Below are 27,650 nucleotides of genomic sequence, written 5' to 3' on the forward strand. Positions count from 1 at the left end.
GAGAGGAGGGGGATTGTCCACATTTACTGCATCTTCTTGATAAATCTCAAGAAGGATTTTCCCCAAACTTGGCAGATACCATATTTACGGTGATATGGTCTTATATGGTAAAATGAGCCCCACCCCCTCCCACCGCCAAAGGGGGGGGGGAGGAGGAGTTGAAGCTTCAAGTCCCTAAACTCTGGAATTTTAATCTTCTTCTGTGGAACCGAAGAATATAGAACCACGTTACATGAAGACACTTGTTCCTTAAATTTAAGATTTGATTATGTCGGGTCCAGGAGTGCCCTGATAAGGGGTGTGAGGGGGAGGAGGGGGATTTTCCACATTTTCTGCAGAGTCTTGTAAAATCTATGACGGGTTTCACCAAACTTGGCAGATAATAATATTTATGGTGATTAGATCTTAATTTGTGACCCTGCACCTCAAAACAAACAAAAAGTCGCCAGACATGAATTTTTAGTTAAGACCATATTCTGAAAGAGCAGACTTTAAGCTTTAAAATGATGTATAACTCAAATCAAATGGACTCTCCTAACCTATCTAAATATTGGAAAGAAAGCACAAACTCAGGAAAAGTGTGAACTGAGAAAAGAGGCTCTGAAGTACAGTGTCTATTCAAGCGGTTAATCTTTACCAAACCGTGCTGGCTGTGCGATGAATGGGACAAAAAAAAGGAAGTAACCCACCAGAGTAACAACAATGAAGGGATTATCAGATTAAACTGAAATTATACATGCCTCATTAACACATTCTGTCCATAATTAATGCCAACTTTCAAAGCAGTAGCACTATCCTTTCAAAAGCTATTAGAGTTGAAAGTTAAGAGTGTGGACAAGGTTTTTCAGAAATGAAAAAGGGATTCTAAAGACACACATAATTACACTCTTCTACCAAAAATGTTTGAGATAAACTGCTAAAAAAACACACTTTCCTGCGCGTTTTATGATACCAAATTTTAGCATAATGTAAAAGAAGACCCGCTCTTTCAGAAAATATGAAAAAGTCAAGTTCGGCTAGGTTGACCCATTTCACTTATTTCCAGTCCTCACGCAAAATCAGTGTGTGCGACTTTATGTTCGTTTTGAGGTGCACGGTCACATTTGTTAAATTGAATCCCCCCCCCCCCCCCCCCGCCGAAGAGGAGGGGGGAGGGGGTTGAACCCTCAGAGTCCCTATTCTCTTGATTTTTTTTTTCAACTTCTGTCGAACCGAAAACGTTAGTGCTATAAAGACATTAATGACCGAAATCTAATGTTTGATTATGGCGGGTCTGGGGTGCTCTGATCGGGGGTAGGTGAGGGGGAGGAAAGGGATTTTCAGAATTTTCTCCATCTTCTTGAAAAAAATCTATGACGAATTTTCACCAAACTTGGCAGATAGCATCTCTATGGTGATAGTACTGTAAGTACAGCTAATGCATGATGTAGGTTCAAGTTTACTATGACAGATGAAGGGATGCCCAAAAAGGGGAGGGGGTAGGAAGGAGGCTTAATTTTCACATTTTTGTCTTTTTCCTGAAAACTCAAGACGCATCCCTAGGGGTAATAAAATTATATATCAGCTTTAAAAAAGGCCTTCTGTACAAAAATGATGGAGCTGATAGAGTGCTGGTGTCTGTTATAATAAGTTAATTCATGAATTAATGTTAAAAGAAACCTGTACTGACATTTTCTACTCGTCTGATAATTCTAATCTACATTTTTGATGCCTACAACTGGAAAGAGAGGATTCTAAAACCCAGAATAAGCCTGTAACGATTTTTTGAAAAAAATGAAAACGAGCAAGCCAAGGAACGATCCACACAATTTGGCATACGTCACAGGTGCCAACCTCCGACTTCAGCCAAACGAACTAGAAAGGTTCTACACATGTCAATTTACTGATGAAATCTCACACGAAGTACTGCAAAAACTGTTATTTAGTAAAATTGCAATATGGAGCTGAAATAAACATGTTAAACAATATTTATTAATTTTTAAAAGGAATCTCTTCAAAAGCTTTTTTATTTAGATCAAATTTGTGGGGAATATTCCAGATATGCAAAATGAAATTGGCATCATTGTCCGAACGTGCTGCCCATAGAAAATTATGTGTAAAAAAAGTAACGTTGCACTAACTATGCATTGATGATGAGCGATAATGGTTCGACATCACAGTTCAAACTATCTAACGAAGATGAGGACTGAGTGATTCTTAAAATCTAAATCCAAAAAATAGTCAACGGCAATCACGGTTTACGCCTAGTTAGAAGAAAACGGCACTCAGTACATATAGACTCTAGACTAGAACTAGGACTAGGACTAGTGAGCAGTCAAGGACCGAGAAGATTCTACTCGCCGCTCCGTCGACAGCTGTACGTACACAGCGCTAATATAGGTTTTCCCGGTCAATTTCATACTTATGTCTCTCAAATTCATTAATGTGCATTCAAATTCACGCAGCGCATGCACGTAAAAATATTCAGGCATTCAAATTCAGAATCCGAGCGAACAATTTCATTTATGAGCGTTCTATTTCGTTTTCGTGAAATCAAATTCACGATTGGGCATTCAATTTCAAAATGCGAGCACCGACTTTCCTACTCGTGCATTCAAATTCATGCGATAGTCACGTGATAGTCCCAATGAGCTTGTTTGGAGCGTTCAAATTCATTTTTAGGCAATCAAGTTCCTACTTCGTGCAATCAATTTAACGAGGAAAATGGAGTAGACTTTTAAGAAAGGAAAAAGGGCCAACACAACCAATGAATGCTTGCATATAGTGTAATTAGGATTTTTTACATGTTCTACATTGTTCTCTGTTCATGTATTCTTTGTTTTTTATCTCAATAAATTTCAAATTGCAATGTCCAATCAACAGTGCATAAAAACAACACAACGACTAGTAATCATATTCCTAATTGATGATGCTGCATGCTGACAACGCCCAAACACCAACCACATAATGACAATTCATCGATTTAAAACAAACTGACACACAATGATCTCACATAGTCCCGCCAAAGTACATCAATAAGACAGCAATACACAACAAACAACATGCAAAATGTTCATGTATCAGTTGCAATATAGTCCAAAATGTGCTTTTTTCCTCGAAAGTGTCAACCAACTCTCCGTATAATGCTCGTCTGTTGGCCTATACAGTGCCTAATTTTTGTTTGTTTGTTTAATTTTCTATCAAAGAAGATGGCTGGATAACCCATATTCAGCTGCAAAAGCTGATCTTCCATATGGGGTCCAGTTAGATGTTCTGCTCTTTGCGATGAATAAATGAAGTGGGATCTTTTACGTGTATGAGTTGTGACTCTCTTACACGTATGGGACCTATATTTTATGTCCAATCCAAGGGACATGTGCCTGTACATTCCTATTTGCTAAGCGCGAGTTCAAAATTGTCAGTGAACAGGTGGACCTCTACTGCAAAATAAATAATCATCATAAATCCCAATATATTCAAAGCCAAATGAAAAACACATGCATACACGGCCCCAAACTAACTAAATTCAGGACTTCTTTTAAATTGAATGCAGTTATTTGGAACATGGTTGCCTATTCACGAATTTGAATGACCCACGAGATTCCGTCGCCAGCTTGACATGAATTTGAATGCTCATTTATGAAATGCGTGCTCCTCTCTTAAATTTGAATGCTCCGATAGTGAATTTGAATGTTCCGATAGTGAATTTGAATGCTCCGATAGTGAATTTGAATGCTCCGATAGTGAATTTGAATGCTCGGATAGTGAATTCGAATGACCGGATTTTGAATTTGATTGCTGATTCAGTGCTGCGAGCGTGGAATGCGTGAAATCGAATGCTCGGAATAGGAACTTGAATGACAAAAGTATGAAATTGACCGGGAAAACCTATAATAGGCACAGCGTAAACGTTTAGTATGCAATACATACTAAACATACATGCCAGAACTTGAAGAAAGTCCAGACGAAAGTCCAGACTCCAAGGTCTAGCGTTGCCGCTAGAGGCCCTTGTGCTGCAGGCCCTGTTGTTTCTGTGCTGAATTTTGCAGGTAAGGCAGGTATCTGCTTTATGGATTTTCAATGTTTTTGTGGTCGAGATAAATCTCATGGTGGTCGTATTAACACCAAGGACTAACTTAGATCTAGTTTTAGTAGGACCCATACCTCGGAAGAGTGGCCCGACCACGTAGATACAAACAGTGCCACCGCTTCGCGATCCAAGCGCTGGTGTAGGCATAGTGCTAGAGTATTTCCGTATCCATGTAGATATCTCAAAATTCACTCAACCAAATTGCACCAAAATCACAAGAAGTATTTTATGACTCATGTCCACTTGCTCACGCTAATTGGAACCAAATCGCAAGTTGAGAAGCGTAAGTGAAGTTGTCGACTTCCTGTCGTCGCTAAAAACAATCTGCTCTGTACGACTATAAACAAGAGTGATCGCGGCGTAGTAGCCCTACTTGCCTGCGCACGCACAGACTGAAGTTAGCCATCTGATATCATGAGACAAATCTTTCAAGTAATCGGGAGCAGAAAATCAACTTATAAATTATTTGAGCTAAGTTGAATGAAAAATAAAGTTCGTAAATCACACAAATCGCTAAAATCATGACATTTTTTAATTTAGTTCCCGCGTAAATTCCCCGTTCGCACAGCACTAGTCGGCCAACTTCAGTTCTAGATTGTGCATATCGCGTTTACCAAGATCTCTCGCGAAGAGTGAGGTTTTTTTTTAGTGACAATTTGAAATTCGGCGTCAATATTGATACTTCTCGATTACCGATTTCGTTCAAATATACGGTATTTTGAAATATGCTTAGAAGTATATCCTGTAATTTTGGTGCGATTCGGTTCAGCGAAATTTGAGACAGCTGCATGGATAGGACAGTACACAAGTGCCGCCTGCTAGCTAAATTGGGCCTAAGCGTCGTCTGCTACTCGGCACGATTTAACGCACGCGTATGCGAGGGCTGTAATCAGTGAAACATTTGGCACCTGTGACATCACAACAACCGGGCTCGTCAGCTCATTAGCATAATTCTCGCCAAAAAAGTTCCATTTTCAACATGAAGTTACGGGCTAAATCGTTATGAAATTTTGATTCTGTTTGCACCGCTGGGTCTTTTAGAATTAAAAGAACAACATATAAAAAAAAATAAAAAACCGGTACAATGCCCTTTTAAGTGCGGCCGAGGCGGTTTTGTGACATATTCAGCTTCTTCTTGAAACCCTTATATAATAGATATTTGCCAAGCTTGACACGTAGCGTAGCGTATTTATCTGATGATATGACCTCAATTTGTCTAAATGAGCACTGCCCCTACCCCTAGGTTGGGAGGAGATGGAGCCCCCCCCCCCCCCCCCATCTCCGCCCCTTTAACTTGAAAGGGACCAAGACGAGGGGGTGGGGTCGTTCGGGCGGAATTCAGAATTTTATTGATAACCTTATACACATGAAAAACGGAATACATACTTTTTAAAGAAATTTTCTATACAACCAAGAGTAATAGAACACAATTTTATCAAATTTTTAGAAGGTGCACTTATACTTTGAAGAAGTTTCACGTCTCCTTATGACGTGGGGGCTATACCCTGGTCTTATCCCTAGCTTTTGGGAAGGGGAACAAATTGGACTTGTTGCCCCTTCGAACAAAGAGGGATTCTATTACCCTAGAGATGCTACCTCCCACATTCGGTGAAAATCCGTCAAAGATTTCTCAAGAGGATGCAGAATATGTGGAAATCCCCCCTCCTCCCCCTCACTCACCCCCATAAGGACACCCCTCGACCGCCACAATCAAACATAAAATACAATTTCAGGCATTAATGTCTCCATAGCACTAATTAAGCTCTATCTTCTCCGGTTTGACGGAAGAAGATAAAAATTTCAGAGTTTAGGGACTCCGAGGCTTCAACCGCCACCCTTTCGGCGGTCTGTGTGTGTGTGTGTGTGTGGGGGGGGGGGGGGGAGGGCGGGGGGGGGGCGACTCATTTTACCAAATTAAGTGCATATTACCGTAAAAAGGCAATATGCCAATTTTGGTGAAAATCCGTCGTAGATTTTTCAAGAAGATGCTGAAAATGTGGAAAATTCCTCTCCTTGCCATCACCCCCCTCGATCTGGAGACCCCTTGATCTGTCATAACCAAACATGAAATTTCATTCATTAACGCCTTGTCTTCATAGCACTAACTTAGCTCTATCTTTATTGGTTTGACAGAAGAAGATTAAAAAAAAAAAATCCAGAGTTTAGGGGCGCTGAAGCTTTAACTCCCCGCAGCCCCACCCCCTTTCGGTTACGTTAATGTCTTTATAGCACTAACTCAGCTCTGTCTTTTCCGGTTTGACAGAAGAAGATTAAAAAAAAAATCACAGATTTTTGGGATGTTGTAACTAAATGAACATTTCGTCCACGAAATGATAATATCGATAACGAAACAGTCATTTTGTCGACGAAATGACCGTGCTACACTTGGCACTCCATCATGTTTTTCTTCATGGTTTAAACCATGGTTTCATTTGTGACCGTGCACCTCAAAACGAACATAAAGTCGCACACCCTGATTTTGCGTGAGGTCTGAAAATAAGTGAAATGGGTCAACCTAGCCAAACTTGACTTTTTCATATTTTCTGAAAGAGAAGGTCTTCTTTTACATTATGCTAAAATTTGGTATCATAAAACGGGCAGGAAAGTGTGTTTTTTGGCAGTTTATCTCGAACATTTTTGGCAGAATAGTGTGATTAGGTGTGTCTTTCGAATCCCTTTTTCATTTCTGAAAAACCTTGTCCACACTCTTCACTTTCAACTCTAATAGCTTTTGAAAGGATAGTGCTACTGCTTTGAAAGTTGGCATTAATTATGGACAAAATGTGTTAATGAGGCATGTTTAATTTCAGTTTAATCTGATAATCCCTTCATTGTTGTTACTCTGGTGGTTTACTTCCTGTTTTTTTTTTTGTCCCATTCATCGCACAGCCAGCACGGTTTGGTAAAGATTACGCGCTTGAATAGACACTGTACTTCAGAGCCTCTTTTCTCAGTTCACACTTTTCCTAAGTTTGTGCTTTCTTTCCAATATTTAGATAGGTTAGGAGAGTCCATTTGATTTGAGTTATACATCATTTTAAAGCTTAAAGTCTGCTCTTTTAGAATATGGTCTTAACTAAAAATTCATGTCTGGCGACTTTTTGTTTGTTTTGAGGTGCAGTGTCACATTTGTACCACCTTCGTGCATTGGGGCCATTATGTCGACATTATAATTTTATAATATAAAGGTATTTATGTTACCATGTAGAAGTTTATTTATAAAAAAAAACAGAAAAAACAAACAAAACTATAAGTCGCCATAGGGGAAAACATTTAATGATTATGATAATATACCGAGTCGACTTCAGGATTATACATGCATTACACACGTAGGCCTACAGGCCTGTGTTATATCGTCATGACGACATAATTATCATCCTACCAAGTTGAACATGAACCTTTATCGAAGCTGTCTGATGGGGAATAGGTATCATGCCAGGTATTGTGCACTGTATAGGACACAACAGAGAAATTATGTTAGGGAGATATCTTCGTCGCGACGATATGAGACAAAAGATTGTCGCCAATCGTCCCCAACGATCTAAATTTTTGGCCTAATGTGCTCATTACTGCGCTCTTTTTGGCTCATCAAAAAAATCAACAATAGATGGTCCCGACGAGTCGGAACGAAGACGTCTCTTTTCGTCGCGGTTAATCAATTAAGGAGATCTTTTGTTGATCGGCGAGGCGTTTCAATGATTGTTCAAACGTCGTACATCGTCCCCGACGATTGCGTATTCAACTTGACTCACTGTTTTGTGAAGGGATTTGGTGATGGCTTCGCGTCGCACATCGTCCCGACGATTGACCATTGAATTTAAATCACCATTCCGTGGCGAGTTTGTTAATCCATAATAATTGTTCAAACGTCGCACTTATCGTCCCGACGATTGCTCATTCAACTTAAATCGCCGCTCGATGCTGAGGTTTTTATTTTTTTCTAACGTCGCGAGTGGTCCCGACGATTGACCATTGAACCTGAATTGTCGTTCAATGATGCCACCGGGATAATTCATCTTCTATGAAGGCTTGCTCTTATGTTTGCCATACTTGTCTGTAAACAATGCAAAAACATCGTAACGAGATCCGATGGCTATCAGACTCCCGAAATTCTTGAATGAATCATGAAAAAAAAGTGACGAACATACATTATCATATCTTTCCACAAGTCCAGAGCTTGAAAGCAAACATCAGGCATCTATTTTATCATCGTACAATGCGGAGTTGAACATAATTGTTATTCATTTCCGATGGTCAAAGCAAATATCCGACATTAATATCATAGCATCTTTCGGAGCTGAATGTTATTGCTATTTACTTTCGAACGTAAAAGCAAATATCCGGCATTCATTTTATCATCATACGGAGTTGTAAATTATTAGAAGTCATTTCCGAACGTCAAAGCAAACATGCGATATTTATTTCATCATCGTTCATCATCGTATACGGAGTCGAATATTATTGTTATCCATTTCCGGACGCAAAATCAAATGTCTGACATTACTTCGACAGAACTTCGGTGGTACAGTATAATGGCAATTCGTCGGGGCGATATGCGACGTTTGAATACGTTTAATGTAACAATAATGTTTAATGTAACAAACCGTTGTCAAGAATAACTCTATTTAATATCTAAAATTGCGCAGTCCATTTTGATACATAATGTATATACTGAAAGTTAACGCAAAAGACGAAAATTGCAAAATCATGATTAAAGATTTCAGGTAACAGTGTATCGTATAAGACTCGGTAACTTGTTATGATAACATCCATAAGTCGGCTTTGATTGCACACTATTCCGCTGCTATCAAAAAGAAACTAATCCAAACATGTACAAAAGTACAGCTTCAGTATTGCAGTTTCATCAAATCAATGTGCTACCATGTTGATAAACTGTCCGCATTATTTTCGAGGGGCAGAGAAGCATATTCACGGTGTTAAGCATGAAATAGTATTGGTTGAGATGAGGATTCAGCTATTAGCCTTTTTAGAGATACAACGTACTCTGAAAAGAAAGAAATGTTAAAGAGCATACAATTCTGACAGGAAATCAAAGTTCATTTGGTGAACTGGTGAAGATCGGTTTTGAAATGGTAGAGATATCCAGAAACAAAGTGAAACATAGCGATCCTTGTAAAAGGCGGGCACCTATAAGCCATTTGAAATCGCACTTCTCTTTGGGTTTTGGATTCATGATGAACCCTTCCTTTCATACTAAAAAAAAATAATCATTGTCTGATGATGTCAATTACTATCGCAGTATTTCAAAGTGGAATGAATATCCCTACTAACTAGTTACATGACACAAACATAATGGTGTCTTGAAATTTGTTGTGAAGATGATAGATGAATGTTACAAAGAGATAGGAGGTAGAACATATCCTTACCGCATTCATGCAAGATTAATGATATTGTAGCAATAGTACCCCCCCCCCCAAAAAAAAACAAACAAACAAACAAAACAACAACAACAAAACAAAACAAAACAACCGCAATAATCATAATAATAACAATAACGATAATAATATACAAGGATATCAAGGAAGAGCACGGATGCAACTGGGTCCCTTCGCGGTCTTTACACGGATATCCCCAAAAAGTTGACACATTACATTTGCTTTTGCTTTTGATACTTTATTATTTTGGGGCGACATGCTTCCAGAGCTAAGTGATATGTAACAAGCACACCAGAAAATCTACAGCAGATTACATACGCATCTGCTTGTCGACATCATCTTTTGGGGTTGTCCGTCCGTCCGTCCGTCGTTCTGTCCGTCTGTTCATAATCAGTTTGTGATTTGTGATGTTCACATCTATTTTAAAACATTTTGACTTCTGAAGCAAAGAAAACCAATGTCAAACTGCTGTATATACAAGACTATTTAAATGCTTGCTTACTCGTGGATTTGCTAAAAATCGGTAAAATCTTGATATATCAGAATATGATTATGATATATCTATTGAAATTATATATATTCGATACAAAACGTTATCTAAGTACAGTTACTGATTAATACACAAAGGCAAAACAACCATAAGACATGTTGCATCATGCGATAGTTGCCCCCAAAAACAGACGTGTGAAGTGCAGAGTACTTAGAAAATAAATGTCATTGTACTTATGATAATGATTTTTCATAAGTTTTGTTGAAACTCATTACGGTCGTGCTATGCAAGCCAGCTGTGTCGGTGCGTTGTGAATATTGCATGGGATCCTAACTCTTTTACGTTGTGTCTTTTGTTTTCTTTAATATTTTTTTTCACAGATTCAAGACTTGAGGTTATATTATACCGAAGATCATCAAGATTTCGGGCATAAATCATCAGCGGGAGGTGACTTTGCCCAATGGGTGTGTGCTATGCCACGTCTTTCGAATTTCACTCTGTATTGCCCCTACTTGCCTGGCAGCTTCCTCTCAACAGCCGTTACCTCAGCATCATCCTGTCAGGTATGTAATCTGTTAGTTAGGTGCTTTTGGAATCATAGTACACCTCATTTCAAAAATAGTTAACCACAAGTCGTGTTTGACTTCCCGTGATAGTATTTTTTTTTTCTCTCGCAGATTGACATTTCAGTGAGGTGCTATGCTTAAAATTGTGTGTAACCGTAGTCATCCCCAATGTTTAACCCTCAATTCATTATGAAAGATAGAACCGGTAAGGACACATCTGTTACATTGTTGATTTATTAAAAATAAACAGAATTTAGGGATATCAAGAAAACGAGAGAGTACAACCGGATTCCTTGTCTTCCTTGGCAGAGATTTCGACAAGACAAGATCTCAGTTATTCCTTTTTGGTCTTCATGGACCCTAAAAAGTCCATTTTTTATGAAGAAATGATCTCTCGGTGGCATTTAATAGTTTCTAGAAAGAGGGGTAGCCTGTGATGCTACTGCTGCACAAAATAAAACAAAGTAAAATAAATTAACTTAATCCTCCTCTCTCTTCCCCGTATACTCATGAGTATCTAGTGCGGTGTGCGAATTTTGCATGCTTTATACGAGACTTTTCTTGACTCCAAAAGTGGATGAAGTCTTATTGGTTCAACCCTTAAAGATGTTATCCTTGTAATCACAACACAATGATTATAAAACGCTGACAACAACATTAAGGAAACAGAATACAGAGGAAAATGAAGTTTGAGGAGACCTCAGATGGGGAATGATATATAGCTAACTGGATTTAATGACTCAGTCAAGTGTTACATGGCTTGGTCTGGACACTCCTTGTCCTTTTTATTTGTTTTCGAAAACCATGAAAACAGGGTAGGCCTACCTATCATAGTATTCTCGATCCAGTAACAGATCATTAGCTGATCAGAAATGTCCCCATGAGTCCACTTGGCCCATACCATATCGATAACATGACACAATGTTGATATGAAGAGTTTGTTCGCAAAAACCGATAAGTCCATTTTTGAAGAGTTTGAAATACGGTCTCTGTTATAAAGTATAAAACAATACCTTATAAGCGATGTACTGGTCACTACATATAAAGGTACATTTTTGAAGTTATGGTTAAAAGAAGCAAAAAATTTCTTATTATTCTCTTTATTTTCTGACCTTTAATCGCAATTATCTCCATTTGGCAAATATGGACTTATCGGTTTTTTGGAACAAACTCTTCATATTATTCTTATATAAACTCACACACTTTAAATACATTAAACCATTAAAGGACAAGTTCACCTTCATAAACATAAGGATTGAGAGAATGTAGCAATATTAGTAGAACACATCATTGAAAGTTTGAGGAAAATCAGACAATCCGTTCAAAAGTTATGAATTTTTGAAGTTTTTGTGCAGTACCCGCTGTATGAGAAGACTACTGCAGTGTATGAATAACTTAGATGTCACATGCGTACAACAATATAAGGAAAATATAAAGAGAATTTCACAAAATTCCATCTTTTGAAAAAAGTACACATTCCCCTGACTCGTTACCGATAAATGTTATGGGTAATATTATTCCCCCTGCCTTTAGAAAGAGGCAAGTCAATTGCTCTTTTATTATGCGAAAAAAGTGAAAATATGTTGAATTTTCTTTTGTATTTTCTTTATACTGTTGTACGCATATGACTCACAAGCTGTAGTAGTCTCCTCATCCAGCGGTTCCAACACAAAAATTTAAAAAATTCATAACTTTTGCATCGATTGTCCAATTTTCCTCAAACTTTCACTGATGTGTTCTACTAATATTGTTGCATTTTCTCAATCCTTATGTTTGTGAAGGTGAACTTGTCCTTTAAGTTAGCGATACTCTCCTTGTGAATTATGTACTTCTGCTCTCTTTGCTAAAATGGTATCCTGGATTACGACAGAGGGGAGATGTCGTTTTCATCAAACCTTAGTAAAAAAAAAAAATCACTTGACATCCGTGGCTTGGAATGCAAAAGTTAGATACATGCTCCATTCTTTTCATGAGCACTGTTCTCACGTATTTATGTTCCATCCTACATACTTCCTATTTAAACCATTTTATTTTTTAATCCTTTCATCACAAAGTGTAGCCGCGGCCGGAGGCATATGTTTTCGGGTTGTCCGTCCGTCCGTATTATTGTGTTTGGACAGCATAACTTGAGAACCGTTTGAGATATACTAATGAAATTAGGCATCTGTATGTATGACTGGACGAAGTTGTGCCTATGTACTATATATTGAGTGCCAATGCTCAATGTCAAAGATCAAAGATAAAAGGTCAAAGGTCAAGTTTTAATGCTCAAAATGTCACTATTTCCTCATATCTATGCAAGAGCCAAATGTGTTGTCTTCAAACCTAGAGTAAACATGTATTACGCCATTAAAAACAAATCTAGAGAAAGTTATGTGGTGAAAGGTCAAGTGAAAAGCTAAAATTTCACTCTTTTCTCCATATCTCGGAAATGTTTCCAAGTATCTTCTTGATACATATGCATGTGCAACTTGTTTTTGTACAGCGCACGTCAAACTTGTCAACTAGGCCTATCTCAATGCGCTCCTCTGTAAATCAACCTCATTCCGTTACGATTTGATGTTTTTAAATTGACTGCCGATTCAGTAGACGAGGTGTCCGATAGACAAAATATGATCTCGACAAAATTTATCTACAACCCCGTATATCAAACCGGGTGTGCACAATAAACGTTAGCATTGTTTGATTTATACATGTATTGTTACGGTCCCAGAGTTAGGCAAATTGGGACTCCACTTGAAAGTTGGTAGGGCAAGTCTTATGGGCGGACACATTAACTGAGAACATTGTTTGTATCTGTGGTTCTTCCTTTCCCCTTACCACGGACGAGCCCCCTAGAGTTTATCACCCCCAAGTAGACTCCCTGTCCCCAGACCAGACCACAAATGGTCATTGGTAACGGTCACTGTAGAAGACAGTCATTGTATACAAGAAGGTGATGAATGATGCTTTGATAATGTAAGAAATTAAGAGTGAGTGTTGAGGAGTATATCTTGGGACGCTGACTGGAGTAAAAGGCAGTCTTGGAATGAGCACTGGCTTGTCATAGTCATGTAATCTTGCGAGCTCGAATAAAAGACTACTTTTGAGACATGAACCATCGAAATGACTGGTTGCCTGGTTTCTTCTTGTGTACGTCCTTTAGAGTTTAACTCCAACTGTTTTGGGTACCAACTCGGCGGTCCCAACAGTATGTTCTCCGTATGCAGTATAACAAGAACCTGAGTCGAATACAAGTAAGTAGGGTGTAGGTTTAGTGCAGTGCAGTGCCAAGTCACACAGCTAGGTGATAATATATTTGTGAGCATCATGACACAATTATGTAAAGCAGAGGTATAGTATTATGTCCTAATACATGTAGCAAGTATTGGAACAGTGACAATCTTTTGCTGGAGTACGTATCCTGTTCATCAAAATAAAATTAGTAGTAGTAGCAGTAATAATAATAATAATAATAATAATAATAATAGAAATAATGAACAACATACACACATTACATATATTATATTGTGTATCAAAAAGGTCCATAACCGCTAACATGGCCATGTCGGCGATAATTTCTCACTGCCACAAAGGCTAACCCATTATTCATTTTTCTCTCTTCATAGTCAAGAGATGGTTTTCACTGTGAACTGTGTGTTGAATATGAACAAAGAAAATGGACTGTGTGGGTTGGCCTTTTTTCCCCTTTATTGCCAATATGATGAGCATCTATTTTTTTTTTTTTTTTGATTTTGAGAATCCGTCCGTAAACACTGGTTTTAAAGGGTGGGGATCGAAAAAGTCTTAGTAGTTCTTACCCTGTTAGTATAAATTTGCCATGATATCTTTGAATGATTTTAGTATTTGATCAAAACCTGGCCACAAACTTAAACAAGCAGAATGAATGACAAAAGTGTATTTGGATCACCGGTTCAGCTGACTTTTCTTTTCGACACTTCTTAGTCTTTATTTGAAAACAGAGTACATCTTACTGTTTTTGACCCAGTAACTGATCACTTGATTAATCAGGAGAATCCATGATTTCACTGGTTGTCATATCGATAACAGATAACAATGACAAATTAGAACAAATATACAAATCCAGTCACTTCAAAATGCGTTGGCCTTTTATTTTTCTATTTTTTTCATTACGCGCCTGATGAATAATTTTCAAGCGTACTTTTATCTGTACTGGTAACCAGGAATAGGACAGGGAGTACAATTCGTTCTCATCAATCTTTAATCCGTTAATAATAATTGGATCTAATGTTTGTGACTTGAAATGCGTGCACGTACTGGTGTAAGGCATATTCGAGTGTTATTCGTTTTTATGTACTCTTTTTTCGTCATGCATTCTCGCTAATTTAACTCTATTTTTATTGTTGTTATTTTCTCTCTTTTTTCTCCACAGATTCAAGATCTGCAGTTGCATCTCAACAAAGAGCAAGAGGATTTAAAACGTCAGTCCTCAGGAGGAGGTGACTTGGCCCGATGGGTGTGTACTATGCCAAGTCTACGGAAGTTCATGCTGTCATGCCTCTTCTTGCCCGATGGTTTCCTCTCAACAGCCATTGCTTAAACATCATCCTGTCAGGCATGTAATCTACGTCCTTTGCTTTTGGGCGTCGTAGAAGGCCATACGTGAAAACGGATAAGGCAAATCATGATTTTCTTGAAAGATAAAATGATTCATATATTTCTATTTCTAGCAGATCGACAGCACTGTGACAGAACTAAGGTTATTTGTAACTAGTCTTCTTCATCTGTTATCCCTTGTTAAGGGTACTTTTGTTGAAATGAATGTTTTACTATAAACAGAATACAATAAAAAAGAACGAGATCTGACACCTGGCCTTTTACTTTCTGGTAAGTCGAGGCGACGATATTTCACATCTTCCGATTTTTTTGTTTGTTCTGGGAACCACTTTTATTTTTTTTCTCTCTCTCCGTCTCTCATACCTCTCTTACCGCCATGATTAACATCGTTTACGTACGACCACTCTTGACCCAAATAAAATCTACTTAAGTACGTTTGTACTATTGCATCAGATCACATTTCTAGTTTGAGGAGATAGATTATACGGACATGGAATAAACAGAATAAACATACTCTCCTATACTTGAACCACTGGCTGTGCTCACCTTCCGTATATTGTTTAATTTATCTTTTTAGGTGAAACATTATTATTTTTTTTTTTAGTACGGAAATAAAACAAACAAATAAAACAAACAAACATTGGCAATATTCCAATCTTAACTCACACGTTTTATATAAAAGTGTATTGAATTATTACATTTGTGGTTGATGTCTTAATATATTACATTGTATTAGTCGGAACATTGTCCAGTCACAAACTGCAAGTGGTATCGTGAAACAGGACAGGGAGCAGATTTTGGTATAATAGATATCGTTTGACCTTCTTTCCATGACTAAAATATATGTAAACCATCAGGACATTTCACAGGCTTCTCTATCTATAAATCAATTATTGGTCTTATGTACGTACAAATGTATCCAGTCCTTCAGAAGAATTGCTTTTTTTTTTGCTCCTTGTTTTTCAACAGATCCGCGATCTCGTGTTTAATTTTCGCAGAATCTTTGGTGATTCTAAATCTCAATCTCATGACGATTCTCAATATGAATCATCGCTTGGAGGAGACTTGGTGCGCTGTGTGTGTGCCTTGCCAAATCTTACGAAGTTTAGTCTGTGGTGCCGCTACTTGACCGATGATTTCCTCTCAGCAGCAGCCGCCTCAGCATCATCCTGTCAGGTATGTGATCTTTAACCATCGAATCAATTGCTTATGGTGTGTAACAGTGCCCCTCTTTTGTCAAATGACTGACAGTGTATTATTTGTTTTTCCTTTGTTTGTTTTTTTTTTGTAGTACAATATTGCTGGGAAATCTAGAATATGCCAGTCCTAGATTCTAATTCATCTTTTGTTGATTGTTTGTGAACAAAGTCTATTCAGTCATTCTCGTTATTTCCAATTCGAATTCTAGCGATAGTTTTCGTCAAATTTCCTTCAAATTCATCTCATATATTTTCCGTTGTGATTTCTTTGGTTATTTGATTTTTCACTTTTTCCACATCAAGGAGTGACAACACACGTGTACTCCATCCACTCACAAAAAAATAAACAAAACAAAACATAGACACACACATAATCACACCCTAATCAGTGTACATACGGAGACAAACATAATTATGTACTCTTACACAAGCGAAGACAGGGGTGACCCATGATTTCGAGGCACATATGATGAAAGACAATTGAGTATATGAATATAAGAACGACCCAAGTCCATGGAAGACCATTTCGAGTAAACTTAAAAAAAACTTCATATCTTATTTATTTGTCCAATAATATTCTATTTAACTGTGACGGGAAGGCAACATTGTATATACAAATTAGAACATATTATTATCATGACAATTAACATTTACATTAATTGTGGAGAGGCCATTTTGTGTGATGGACTTGGGTCGTTCTTTGAATCACAATATGGACTTGGGTCGTTCTTTGGTTCATATACATGATATTCTGCTATAGAGATAAGAGAAGGATGAGAGAGGGCGCTATAATGTGAATGTAAGAATGACCCAAGTCCTTCATTTTTACATTGATATAATATTTAACTCATTCATTTCTGGCACTTCCGGGGGTAATTAGGATTTATTATTTATACACAAGATGAGTCCATGCATAAGCTACAATTTCCCATGTCAAACTGAATTTGGCCAAAAATTGGACTTGGGTCGATCTTATATTCATATCTTCAATTTACATGTGTAGAGGTCTCTCTCATTGATAATACATTTAGTATATTGAAAGACACTGTGCTTTTCTGCTGTTTTCCATGTATGAACAAAGATAAATGCGAGATTTTGACAGTTTCCAGGAAAAGAAAAACAGTGCCACTCGTTTATCATCTGAACAACGCCCTTCTCGAATCTGTTGAATTCGTGAAGTACTTTGGTGTAACCATCACTTCTGATTTGAAGTGGACCGAACACATCAACAATACTTTCAATAAAGCCAATAACGTCCTTGCATTTCTAAGACGCAATCCTTCCCTTAAAATCTGCTGATGTCAAAGCCGCAGCTTACAAAACGTTGGTTCTACCAATTGAAGAGTGTGCTTCCTCTGTTTGGGATCCATCTTCCAAGAACCTCATCCACAAAGTGGATATGGTCCCTAGAAGAGCTGCGAGATTCACTCTGAATCGCTACCATAATACCTCAAGAGTCACTTTAATGCTGCAAAACCTTGATTTGGCCACTCTGGAACAGGCTAACAATTATGTACAAAATATTGAATTGAATCTCATCATGAATGAGTGACCGTGTGTGAACGTGTGTGCCTCGGTGCTCCGCCAACCGTGTACTTCTGAATAGGAAAAGCGGCCAAGAACTGAAATGTCGGGAGCGAGTAGACGACAACGGCGCAATGAAAAGCCCAAGCCCGACGTACCCCCGGGAGCAAATCGTAACCTGGACCCTGAAAAAGCCGCTGAAATTCTGAAAGACGAATGTGACTGGGAAGATTCAGACCTAACGTCCGCCATTCAATCGGTCATTGAAAATCTCCTCACGGACTCGACCTTCGTCCAAAAGCTTGTGAACTCCATTAAATCGAAGCTGCTCCATGATGTACATGAATCTCTGTGTGACGAGGTGAAGCGGTCGCTAAACTTCGAAATTGAGACTCGCGACTCCAAGATCGCGGCGCTTGAGAAAGAGGTCAAAAGTCTGAAATCAGCCATAGACGACTCGGAGCAATACTTCAGGCGGAACTGTCTGATATTCGCTGGGGTGGAGGAGAAAGATGGCGAAAGTACAGACGTCATCATCAAGGACATCTGCCGAAACGAGCTCGACGTCGAACTGGACGATGGAGACATCGATCGGAGTCATCGCCTGGGATCTCCTCTGCCTGACGGTGGTCCAGACAACCGGCAGCCCAACATACCTTCTCGACGAAAGAAACGGCATCGGAACATCATTGTGAAATTCACGAACTACAGGATCCGTGAAAAGGTCTACGGCGCCAGGAGGAAACTTCGCGATTCTTCGTCAGCCATCCCCGTGTTCATCAATGAAAACTTAACGAAAACGCGGTCGAATCTCTTCTGGAGGATAAAGAAAGCCATCAGGAACAGAACCCACCAAATATGGACACAAGACGGTGTGATCATCGTCAAAGACTCCAAAGGCGGACGCACGAAGGTAACTCGAAGAGAGCGATCTTGCCAAACTGTCCGACTTGAACGTCAGTTAAACTTTACCCGAACAAGTGTACAAACACTTTGCAGTGTAAAACAATTTTTCATTCAACTTTGTGATAGGCCTATATTATATATTTTGTATTGTTAAGTCCTCATTTGGTGTGTATTATATGGTCATCTTATACCCGTGCGCTCTCTGTAAACAATCAGTTAAATGTAATCAAAAGGCTTTGTTATGTGTACTGTGTAATGGATGGGTACATACAAAATGCGCAGGTATATCAAAACAAGTATATGACGACCCCACTGAAAATTTCGTGAACTGGCAATGCTCTAAATGTCTATTTTCTCATCTACCGTTTTGTTGTGATATTTTCCCAGAAAACCATGAGAGTGCAACTGCACACAACACTGGGCAGGAAAATGAACGCAAACTTAATTCTGAACAAAATTTTGATGATAAATTTCCAGGAGGGAGAGGAATGAAGGTAGCACATTTGAACATACGAAGTTTGCGAAATAAAAAGGATTAGTTAAGACATTTTTTAAAACACTCTCCCTATGATCTGATGTCGCTCTCAGAAACGTGGTTAGAAAAAGATTTATGCTGTAGCACGTTATTGATTGATGGTTATAAATTTGAAACAAAAAACAGAGAGGGATACGGAGGGGGAGTTGGATGCTATATTCGTGAAGACATACCATACACAAGAAAATCTGAGTTAGAACAAGATGATTTAGAAATTCTATGGATTGAACTGAAGCCTAGACATGAGACTAGCCTCTTAGTAGGTGTAATATACAGACCATCTAACAGCCCTGTGTCTTTTTTTGATGTATTGGAAAACCATCTTGATAATGTCACCTCTGTTTCTGATAGAATTGTATTACTCGGGGACTTTAATTGTAACATGTTAACAGTCAATCCCCTGTCAAAGAAACTGAATAACTTGTGCAGATTGATGGGATTGCAACAACTAGTTCAAGAACCAACTCGAGTAACCCCGAATAGCACCACCTTAATTGATCTAATTTGTGTTTCAAATTCCTTTGGAGAATTACAATGTGGTGTTCAGTCAATAGGCATCAGTGACCATTCGTTGGTATATGTGTTGTTAAAGGCTATATCTCCAAGATTAACTCCTAAAATTTGTTGTTTTCGATCATTTAGAACTTTTGATGAAAACGCTTTTTTGTGTGACATAGAAGGTATAAATTGGAATGATGTGTTTCTGCCACAAGACGATGTAGACTCAAAACTGAAAAAAAAAATGTATTTTTGTTCTCAAAGCTGTGTGATAAACACGCTCCATATATAACAGTTCGTAAGAAACTTAAAGGATCACACTGGATAAATAGCCAATATCTGGAAATTGCCAGAGAAAGAGATTTTAATAAACGGAAATTTAACAGAACAAAGGATTTGAAGTATTGGGACCAATACAAGCATTTCAGAAACAAAGCTAACAATATGAATAAGAGGTTAAAGCGAGCATAGTATCGTGATCAGCTAAATGATGTCAGCAATGATCGGAAAAGGGGATGGAAATTTTTGAATGAATTATTACGTGATGAAAAGAAATCGAGTACTGTACTGTGTTAAATATTACGGTAGAAGATGAATTAGTAACCGACCCCCATAAAATTGCAACCGAGTTCAATGTGATGTTTAGTAACGTAGGAGAATGTGCTCGTGAAAGTAATTCTGATGAGACACAGACTAACTATTCTCGGTTATTTTTAAAGCAGGCACAATCTAGGCTAGATTTGTTTTTGAGGATATTTCTGTTGAATTTTCTTTGAAGGAACTGAGCAAGTTAGATTGTACTAAGGCTGTAGGTCTTGATGATCTGCATCCCAGACTATTGAAAATCAGTGCTCCTTTCATAGCTACGCCCTTAACTCACATCTTCAATCATTCAATTCAATCTGGTTATTTTCCATCGGACTTTAAACTTGCTAACATTGTTCCTATCCCAAAACGTAAATCCTCCAACGACGTGAACAATTTCCGTCCAATATCCCTTTTATCCGTGGTTTCGAAAGTGTTTGAAAAGGCGATTCATTCACAGCTACTTAATTACTTGGACAAAGAAAAGCTTCTGTGTGATCGTCAGTCGGGCTTTAGACCAAAGCATTCAACTTGTACGTGCTTAACCGAGTTCTCCGACCTTATTTACGATAACCTCGATAAAGGGCGATTGACAGGTGCAGTATTTTTAGATTTGAAAAAGGCCTTCGACACTATCCCACATGATCTTCTATTAACGAAGCTGTATTGTTTTGGTATTAAAGAGGTGGAGTTGGCATGGTTTGAATCTTACGTAACAGGTAGACAACAATGTGTCACATTTAGGGGAGTGACGAGTGATTTTCTTCCAGTCTATGCGGGGGTTCCGCAGGGATCCATTTTAGGTCCCCTACTATTTTGTATGTATATCAATGATATAGCTTACATTCCTCTTCACCCCCAAACAAATATATCCCTTTGTGCAGATGATACTGCCGTCTTTTCCTCAGGGTTTGGCGTGAAGTCAGTGCAAAAACAGCTTCAAACAGATGTACATGTGTTAAGTAAATGGTTTATGGAAAATAGAATGGTAGTTAATACAAACAAAACAAAAGTAATGTTATTTAAATCCCGAAAGAAAAAGAGTTTCTCCGAGTTAGAAATTACCATGAACGAGAGAAGACTTGAGAATGTTACAAATTTTAAATACCTCGGTGTGACGGTTGACCAAAACCTCGACTGGTCTCCTCAGGTAAATGAAGTTATAAGAAAAGTTTCGTATGTTACAATGTGTATACGTAGAATCAAGCATTGCTTAACAAAAGATATGTTAATTCAATTATATTATTCTCTGATTCTCCCTCATATTGATTATTGTTGCACTGTATGGGGATCCTTAACTAAGAAGAACATTCATAGACTTCAAATATGTCAAAATAAATATTCTCGTATGGTATTAAATGCAGATTATAGAACATCAACAGTTAGCTTATTAGATACACTTAAACTGCAATCCATTGAAAAGAGATTAGAATATCAGTATTGTATATTGGCCTATAAAATAGTTAATGACGCAGCCCCATCTTATCTTTGTAGCCTTCTATCCCGACGTAATGTTATATATCCTACTAGACATGTCCTAACAAATCAGTTATATTTACCTAAGCCAAAAACAGACAATAAGAAACGTTCCTTCTCATACTCCGCTTGTAAAATGTTCAACTCACTACCAATTTCCGTTCAATCATCCCCTTCATTACCAGTTTTCAAGAAACGCCTCCGGCTTCACCAGTCTATCTTTTGATTTATTCATTATTTCATATGACCACCACTTGTATTATGTCGTACTATGTTTTCATTTGTTGTTGTTTTTTCTATTTGTATATATGTTACCCGATATCATTTGTGATTTTGTAACCTTTGTATGTGATACAGGGCTCCCTTGCAAAGCAGGCCATTGGGGCTCTGAACGGGACAACCCTGCTTTTAAAGAAAACATGAATAGATAAATAAATAAATAAATCGAATTGAATTGTATTGAATTTATTTCCAATTTCCATGACAACATGAACAAAAGACATGATACTTAACATTGACACACAAGTAAAAATGCAAATTACATAAACGGTTGCAAAAAAAAGACAATATGAATGGCAAATGGATGGATCTCCAGAAAGTAATGAAATAACTTATAACTTGAAGATCCAACAATAATCATAAAGTATAAGTTCTTAAAAAAACACACACAAACAACGGGTGCAACATACATTGACATGCACATCAAGAACATTGAGACATTTGTACATAGACACACACACACACACACACACGCACACAATAACTTAGCCTGATTTAAGAAATTTTATCTAATTATCTGTTATAAACTTCTGTAATGAATATCTTTTCATCTTTACTTTAAAACTTTTAACAGCACTGCATTGTTTGATATTCTCAGGTAACATATTATTCCATAAATCAGGTGCTCTGCATATGATATTAGAGTTTGTAATGAAGACCTTCCATATTGCACACGAAAATCATTTGCACATCTTGTATTATAATTGTGAATTGACCTATTTTGCGCAAACAAATTATCAAATACTTCTGGTAACATATCATTAGTATATGAATGCATAAAACAAATCATTTGATAATCATAAAGTAAAAATACTGGCAGTATATTCAATTCATAAAACAATGGCTTTGTATGGCTATCATATGTGACCGTGCACCTCAAAACAAACAAAAAGTCGCCAGACATGCATTTTTAGTTAAGACCATATTCTGAAAGAGCGGACTTTAAGCTTTAAAATGATGTATAACTCAAATCAAATGGACTCTCCTAACCTATCTAAATATTAGAAAGAAAGCACCTTACTCGGGAAAAGTGTGAACAGAGAAAAGAGGCTCTGAAGTACAGCGTCTATTCAAGCGCTTAATCTTTACCAAACCGTGCTGGCTGTGCGATGAATGGGACAAAAAACAGGAAGTAAACCACCAGAGTAACAACAATGAAGGGATTATCAGATTAAACTGAAATTAAGCATGCCTCATTAACACATTCTGTCCATAATTAATGCCAACTTCAAAAGCAGTAGCACTATCCTTTCAAAAGTTATTAGAGTTGAAAGTGAAGAGTGTGGACAAGGTTTTTCAGAAATTAAAAATGGATTCTAAAGACGCACCTAATCACTCTATTCTACCAAAAGTGTTCGAGATAAACTGCTAAAAAACACACCTTCCTGCCCGTTTTATGATACCAAATTTTAGCATAATGTAAAAGAAGATCCGCTCTTTCAGAAAATATGAAAAAGTCAAGTCCGGCTAGGTTGACCCATTTCACTTATTTTCAGTCCTCACGCAAAATCAGTGTGTGCGACTTTATGTTCGTTTTGAGGTGCACGGTCACATATGAAGACTTTGAAATGATACGTACTGCTCTTTTCTGCAATAAATACTTACTACAAGCACCCCAAATAATAATATTATATAACAAATGAGGAAGAATTAATGAATGTCACAGGAGAAATGTATTTGGTTTTTTGTTTCTATTTTATTAGAATATATGTGACCCTGCATCTCAAAACAAACAAAAAGTCGCCAGACATGAGTTTGTAGTTAAGACCATATTCCGGAAGAGCAGATTTTAAGCTTTAAAATGATGTATAAATCAAATCAAATGGACTCTCCTAACCTATCTAAATATTGGAAAGAAAGCACAAACGCGGGAAAAGTGTGGACTGAGAAAAGAGGCTTTGAAGTACAGTGTCTATTCAAGCGCTTAATCTTTACCAAACCGTGCTGGCTGTGCGATGAATGGGACAAAAAACAGGAAGTAAACCAATGGAGTAACAACAACGAGGGGATTATCAGATTAAACTGAAATTAAGCATGCCTCATTAACACATTCTGTCCATAATTAATAATTATTAACTTTCAAAGCAGTAGCACTATCCTTTCAAAAGTTATTAGAGTTGAAAGTGAAGAGTGTGGACAAGGTTTTTCAGAAATGAAAAAGGGATTCTAGAGACACACCTAATCACACTATTCTACCCAAAATGTTCGTGATAAACTGCTAAAAAAGCACACTTTCCTGCCCGTTTTATGATACCAAATTTTAGCATAATGCAAAAGAAGACCCGCTCTTTCAGAAAATATGAAAAAGTCAAGTTCGGCTAGTTTGACTCATTTCACTTATTTTCAGTCCTCACGCAAAATCAGTGTGTGCAACTTTAGGTTCGTTTTGAGGTGCACGGTCACATATACCAGTGAATAGAGTAGGAACAGTTGCCATTGCTGGTGTAGTATAAGTGCGTTGAAATGTGATGAAGCGCGAGTTGTGTTGTAACAAAATGACGAGTGTGTTTTCTATAACCCACTGCAGACAGCTGTGTGGGGAATGCGATGAGACAAAAGCGATGAGACAAAAGGGTGGAATTTCCACAGGTGCCAGATTCCGCGGGCAAGCCGTCCAGGGTTTATATGTAGTACATTGTGTAGTTTTGTATATGATAGGGTAAGAATATCTTAAGTGTGTGACAGACTGAGCAGGGATGTGGTCGAAGGAGGAGTCGTAGCAGAACCTCGCCAGTTATTAATCCTTTTAAGCCAGTCTGGACCACTTGAAGCCAGGGTTCTTTTTCCTCTCTACGGAGAAGAATACTCTCCATACAACCAGCAGTAAGTACTCTCGGTTATTTGTGTATTTCTTTGTTTTTTATACAGGAACAATAATGATGTGACATGAAACGCATTATTTGTCATGTATGCTGTGTGAGATTGAATATCACTAACGTGATGGTGAAAACAGCGTTATAACAACATGATATTAGTGAAGCTAGGTATGAATAAGACTGATACATTGATGTGTACTGTTTAGAGTTCATGTTACATCATGCTATTATACAAAATTGAGTATTTAAGCATCAAGATTTATGTATATAAAAAAAGTCAGCTGCCCGTAGTATGTAAGGTTTCGTAACAATGCTTTGATAATTTAGATGGCAACTGGGTTTCGGGACTTCGCCCCAAAGTCGGCAATGCCATTCAAGATGCGGTGAAGGCTGCTGTCAACTGCGATACCTGCCAGTGGAAAACCAGTTCACTGGATGTGCTGAACGTTGGCAAAACTACTCTCTTCAATCCGCCTGTTGTATGCTTTTTCGCGTCCTGCAACATTGGTGATGTACACTGACAATTGAACATTGGACATTTCATGTACTAGGAACAGTGGCCAAACAAGTTACCTGGCGATGTTATACGCCCGATTATATTTGAGTTGGCTCACCACGTTGCAATTTGGAGAAGAGTGAGATGTTCATCAGTGCCTATGATACACGACAACAATATTTTTTTATCATATATGATGCGACCGCGAGGTGTTTTTTTTTGTGTGTGTGTGTTTGTGCATGACTGACAAGATGAAGGGCTAAGAAGCCCGAATGATTATTAGCTCAGCAAGAGATTGTTGAGTTTATGTCCCCTACACGTACACGCCTTCTTATGGCGAATTGTGAGCAATGTACCTGGAAGTATGTTTGAGGAACTGTGTATAGTGAGCTCGAGCATTTGATGCTCCATTTTGATGCTCTTTTCGTAGCATTTGGAGAAGGTGGAGTGAATATATTTTTTGTTGTTCGATAACACAGATTACTTAGAAGTTGAACACTTAATGATATATCAGTAGGAGGATATTTAGTCGCTTCAAGTGTACCACAAGGACCATATAAGTGGGGGTGGTATATAGATGTTAATGGAGTAACGATTACCCGTGTGTATAGTAACAATTATAATTTCTACCCCCCCCTTTTTTTAGAGGAAGTGTTACAAGTGTTATCGAATGGTGTTAAACATGAGTATACTAGCCCATGTTAGTTAGCTAGGTCCCATACTCGCCCTAAGTGAAAAGTGAGATGCAGAAGTGGTGTAAAAACGCACTGCAACAGTTGTAACAGTAGTAAGGGCGACTGAGTGGTTATTGATGTAAAGATATCACAGCAGGTTCATATCAGGAACCTGAGATATCCAATAAGGTACTTGTGTATGGATCTGAGAATCAAAATTCGTGTACACGAATGAGGAACTCAGTTGATGAGATATAAGTTAACGATGTTTTGAAGTTGTGAAGCCCTGAGGGTTGTTGTGTCCGAATAAAAACTACAGATTGGTTGAGATACTAGATCAGTAAGTGGCATGTGTGATTATATCTGACTCTGGTTTAACCCATGTGACAATGAATTATAAATGGTTAAAAGAATACATTTTGGCAAACACGTTTTTAATTTACCCATAACTCCAATGATCTTAGATATCTTTAACAATATATCATTCACATGTGTCTTCCATTTTAGATCACAGTCAATACTAATGCCTAAAAATTTTGTTGTCTTTACATTTTGTTATTACATGGCCATCAATAAATACCTTCAATATTGTATTTATATCTTTCTTACGAGAGTTAAAAATCATCATATGCGTCTTTACATAATTCAGTTGTAACTTATTTACACTTATCCAATTGCGTACTTTACACAGTTACATATTAATTATTTTAACCAAACATTCTACATTTTCATGTTTAAAAAAACAAATTAGTACCATCAGCAAACAACAGTACATTCATAGCACTGGAAATATTTGATAAATCATTGATAAAAATCAAAAACAAAAGTGGACCTAATATTGACCCTTGAGGTACTCCACACACAATATTTTCATGTAAAGAATTATGATCAGAAAATACGGTAAATTGTTTTATTTCAAGCAAATAATTCCGTAACAATTCAAGTGTTACTCCGCGGATCCCATAAAAACATAATTTGTCCAATAATATTTCATGATTAATAGAATCAAATGTTTTTTTTGAAATCCAGAAAAATCCCAACTATTATTTTTTATTCTCTATTGCTCTTGATGAATTAAACAATAAAAGTCCAATAAAAAATGAGATGAAGAATGTTTAGCTCTAAATCCAAACTGCTTTTTATATAACATTCCATGTTTATCTTGGTAACCTTGTAATCTAACATACAGACACTTTTCAAATATTTTAGAAAACAAGGTTAATAATGAAATGGGCCTGTAATTTGAAAACACATCAATTGGTCCTGTCTTATGAATTTGGATTACCTTTGCTAACTTTAATTCCTTTGGTATTTGGCCTGTTTCAAGACACAGGTTAAAAATTGAACACAAAGGTATACATACTATATGAATTACTCTCTTAACTATCAATGACTTAACTTGATGATACCCTGGAGCCTTTCCATCTTTCAAAGCTAAAACGTAATCAATAATCTCTTTTTTATTTACAGGTTTAAAAACAGCAGTTTGATTATAATTTCCATGTTAAAAATCTCTGTGAGTATAAAATCCTTGCCTACAGCCTGAACAATCTTATTTCCAAC

At 37.5% G+C, this 27,650-nt stretch overlaps 1 protein-coding gene across 1 annotated transcript in view; it reads left to right on the forward strand.

The window, feature by feature from the left end:
• Positions 1–27,650, forward strand: part of LOC140235653 (uncharacterized) — a 70,234-nt gene that overhangs the window by 29,112 nt on the left and 13,472 nt on the right. Inside the window, 3 exon segments of the mRNA XM_072315662.1 lie at positions 10,336–10,518; positions 14,915–15,097; positions 16,069–16,275. Coding sequence (XP_072171763.1) covers positions 10,336–10,518; positions 14,915–15,097; positions 16,069–16,275 — 573 coding nt within the window.

This window comes from Diadema setosum, chromosome 12 (genome assembly GCF_964275005.1).
Source record: "Diadema setosum chromosome 12, eeDiaSeto1, whole genome shotgun sequence".
Lineage (NCBI taxonomy): Eukaryota > Metazoa > Echinodermata > Echinoidea > Diadematoida > Diadematidae > Diadema > Diadema setosum.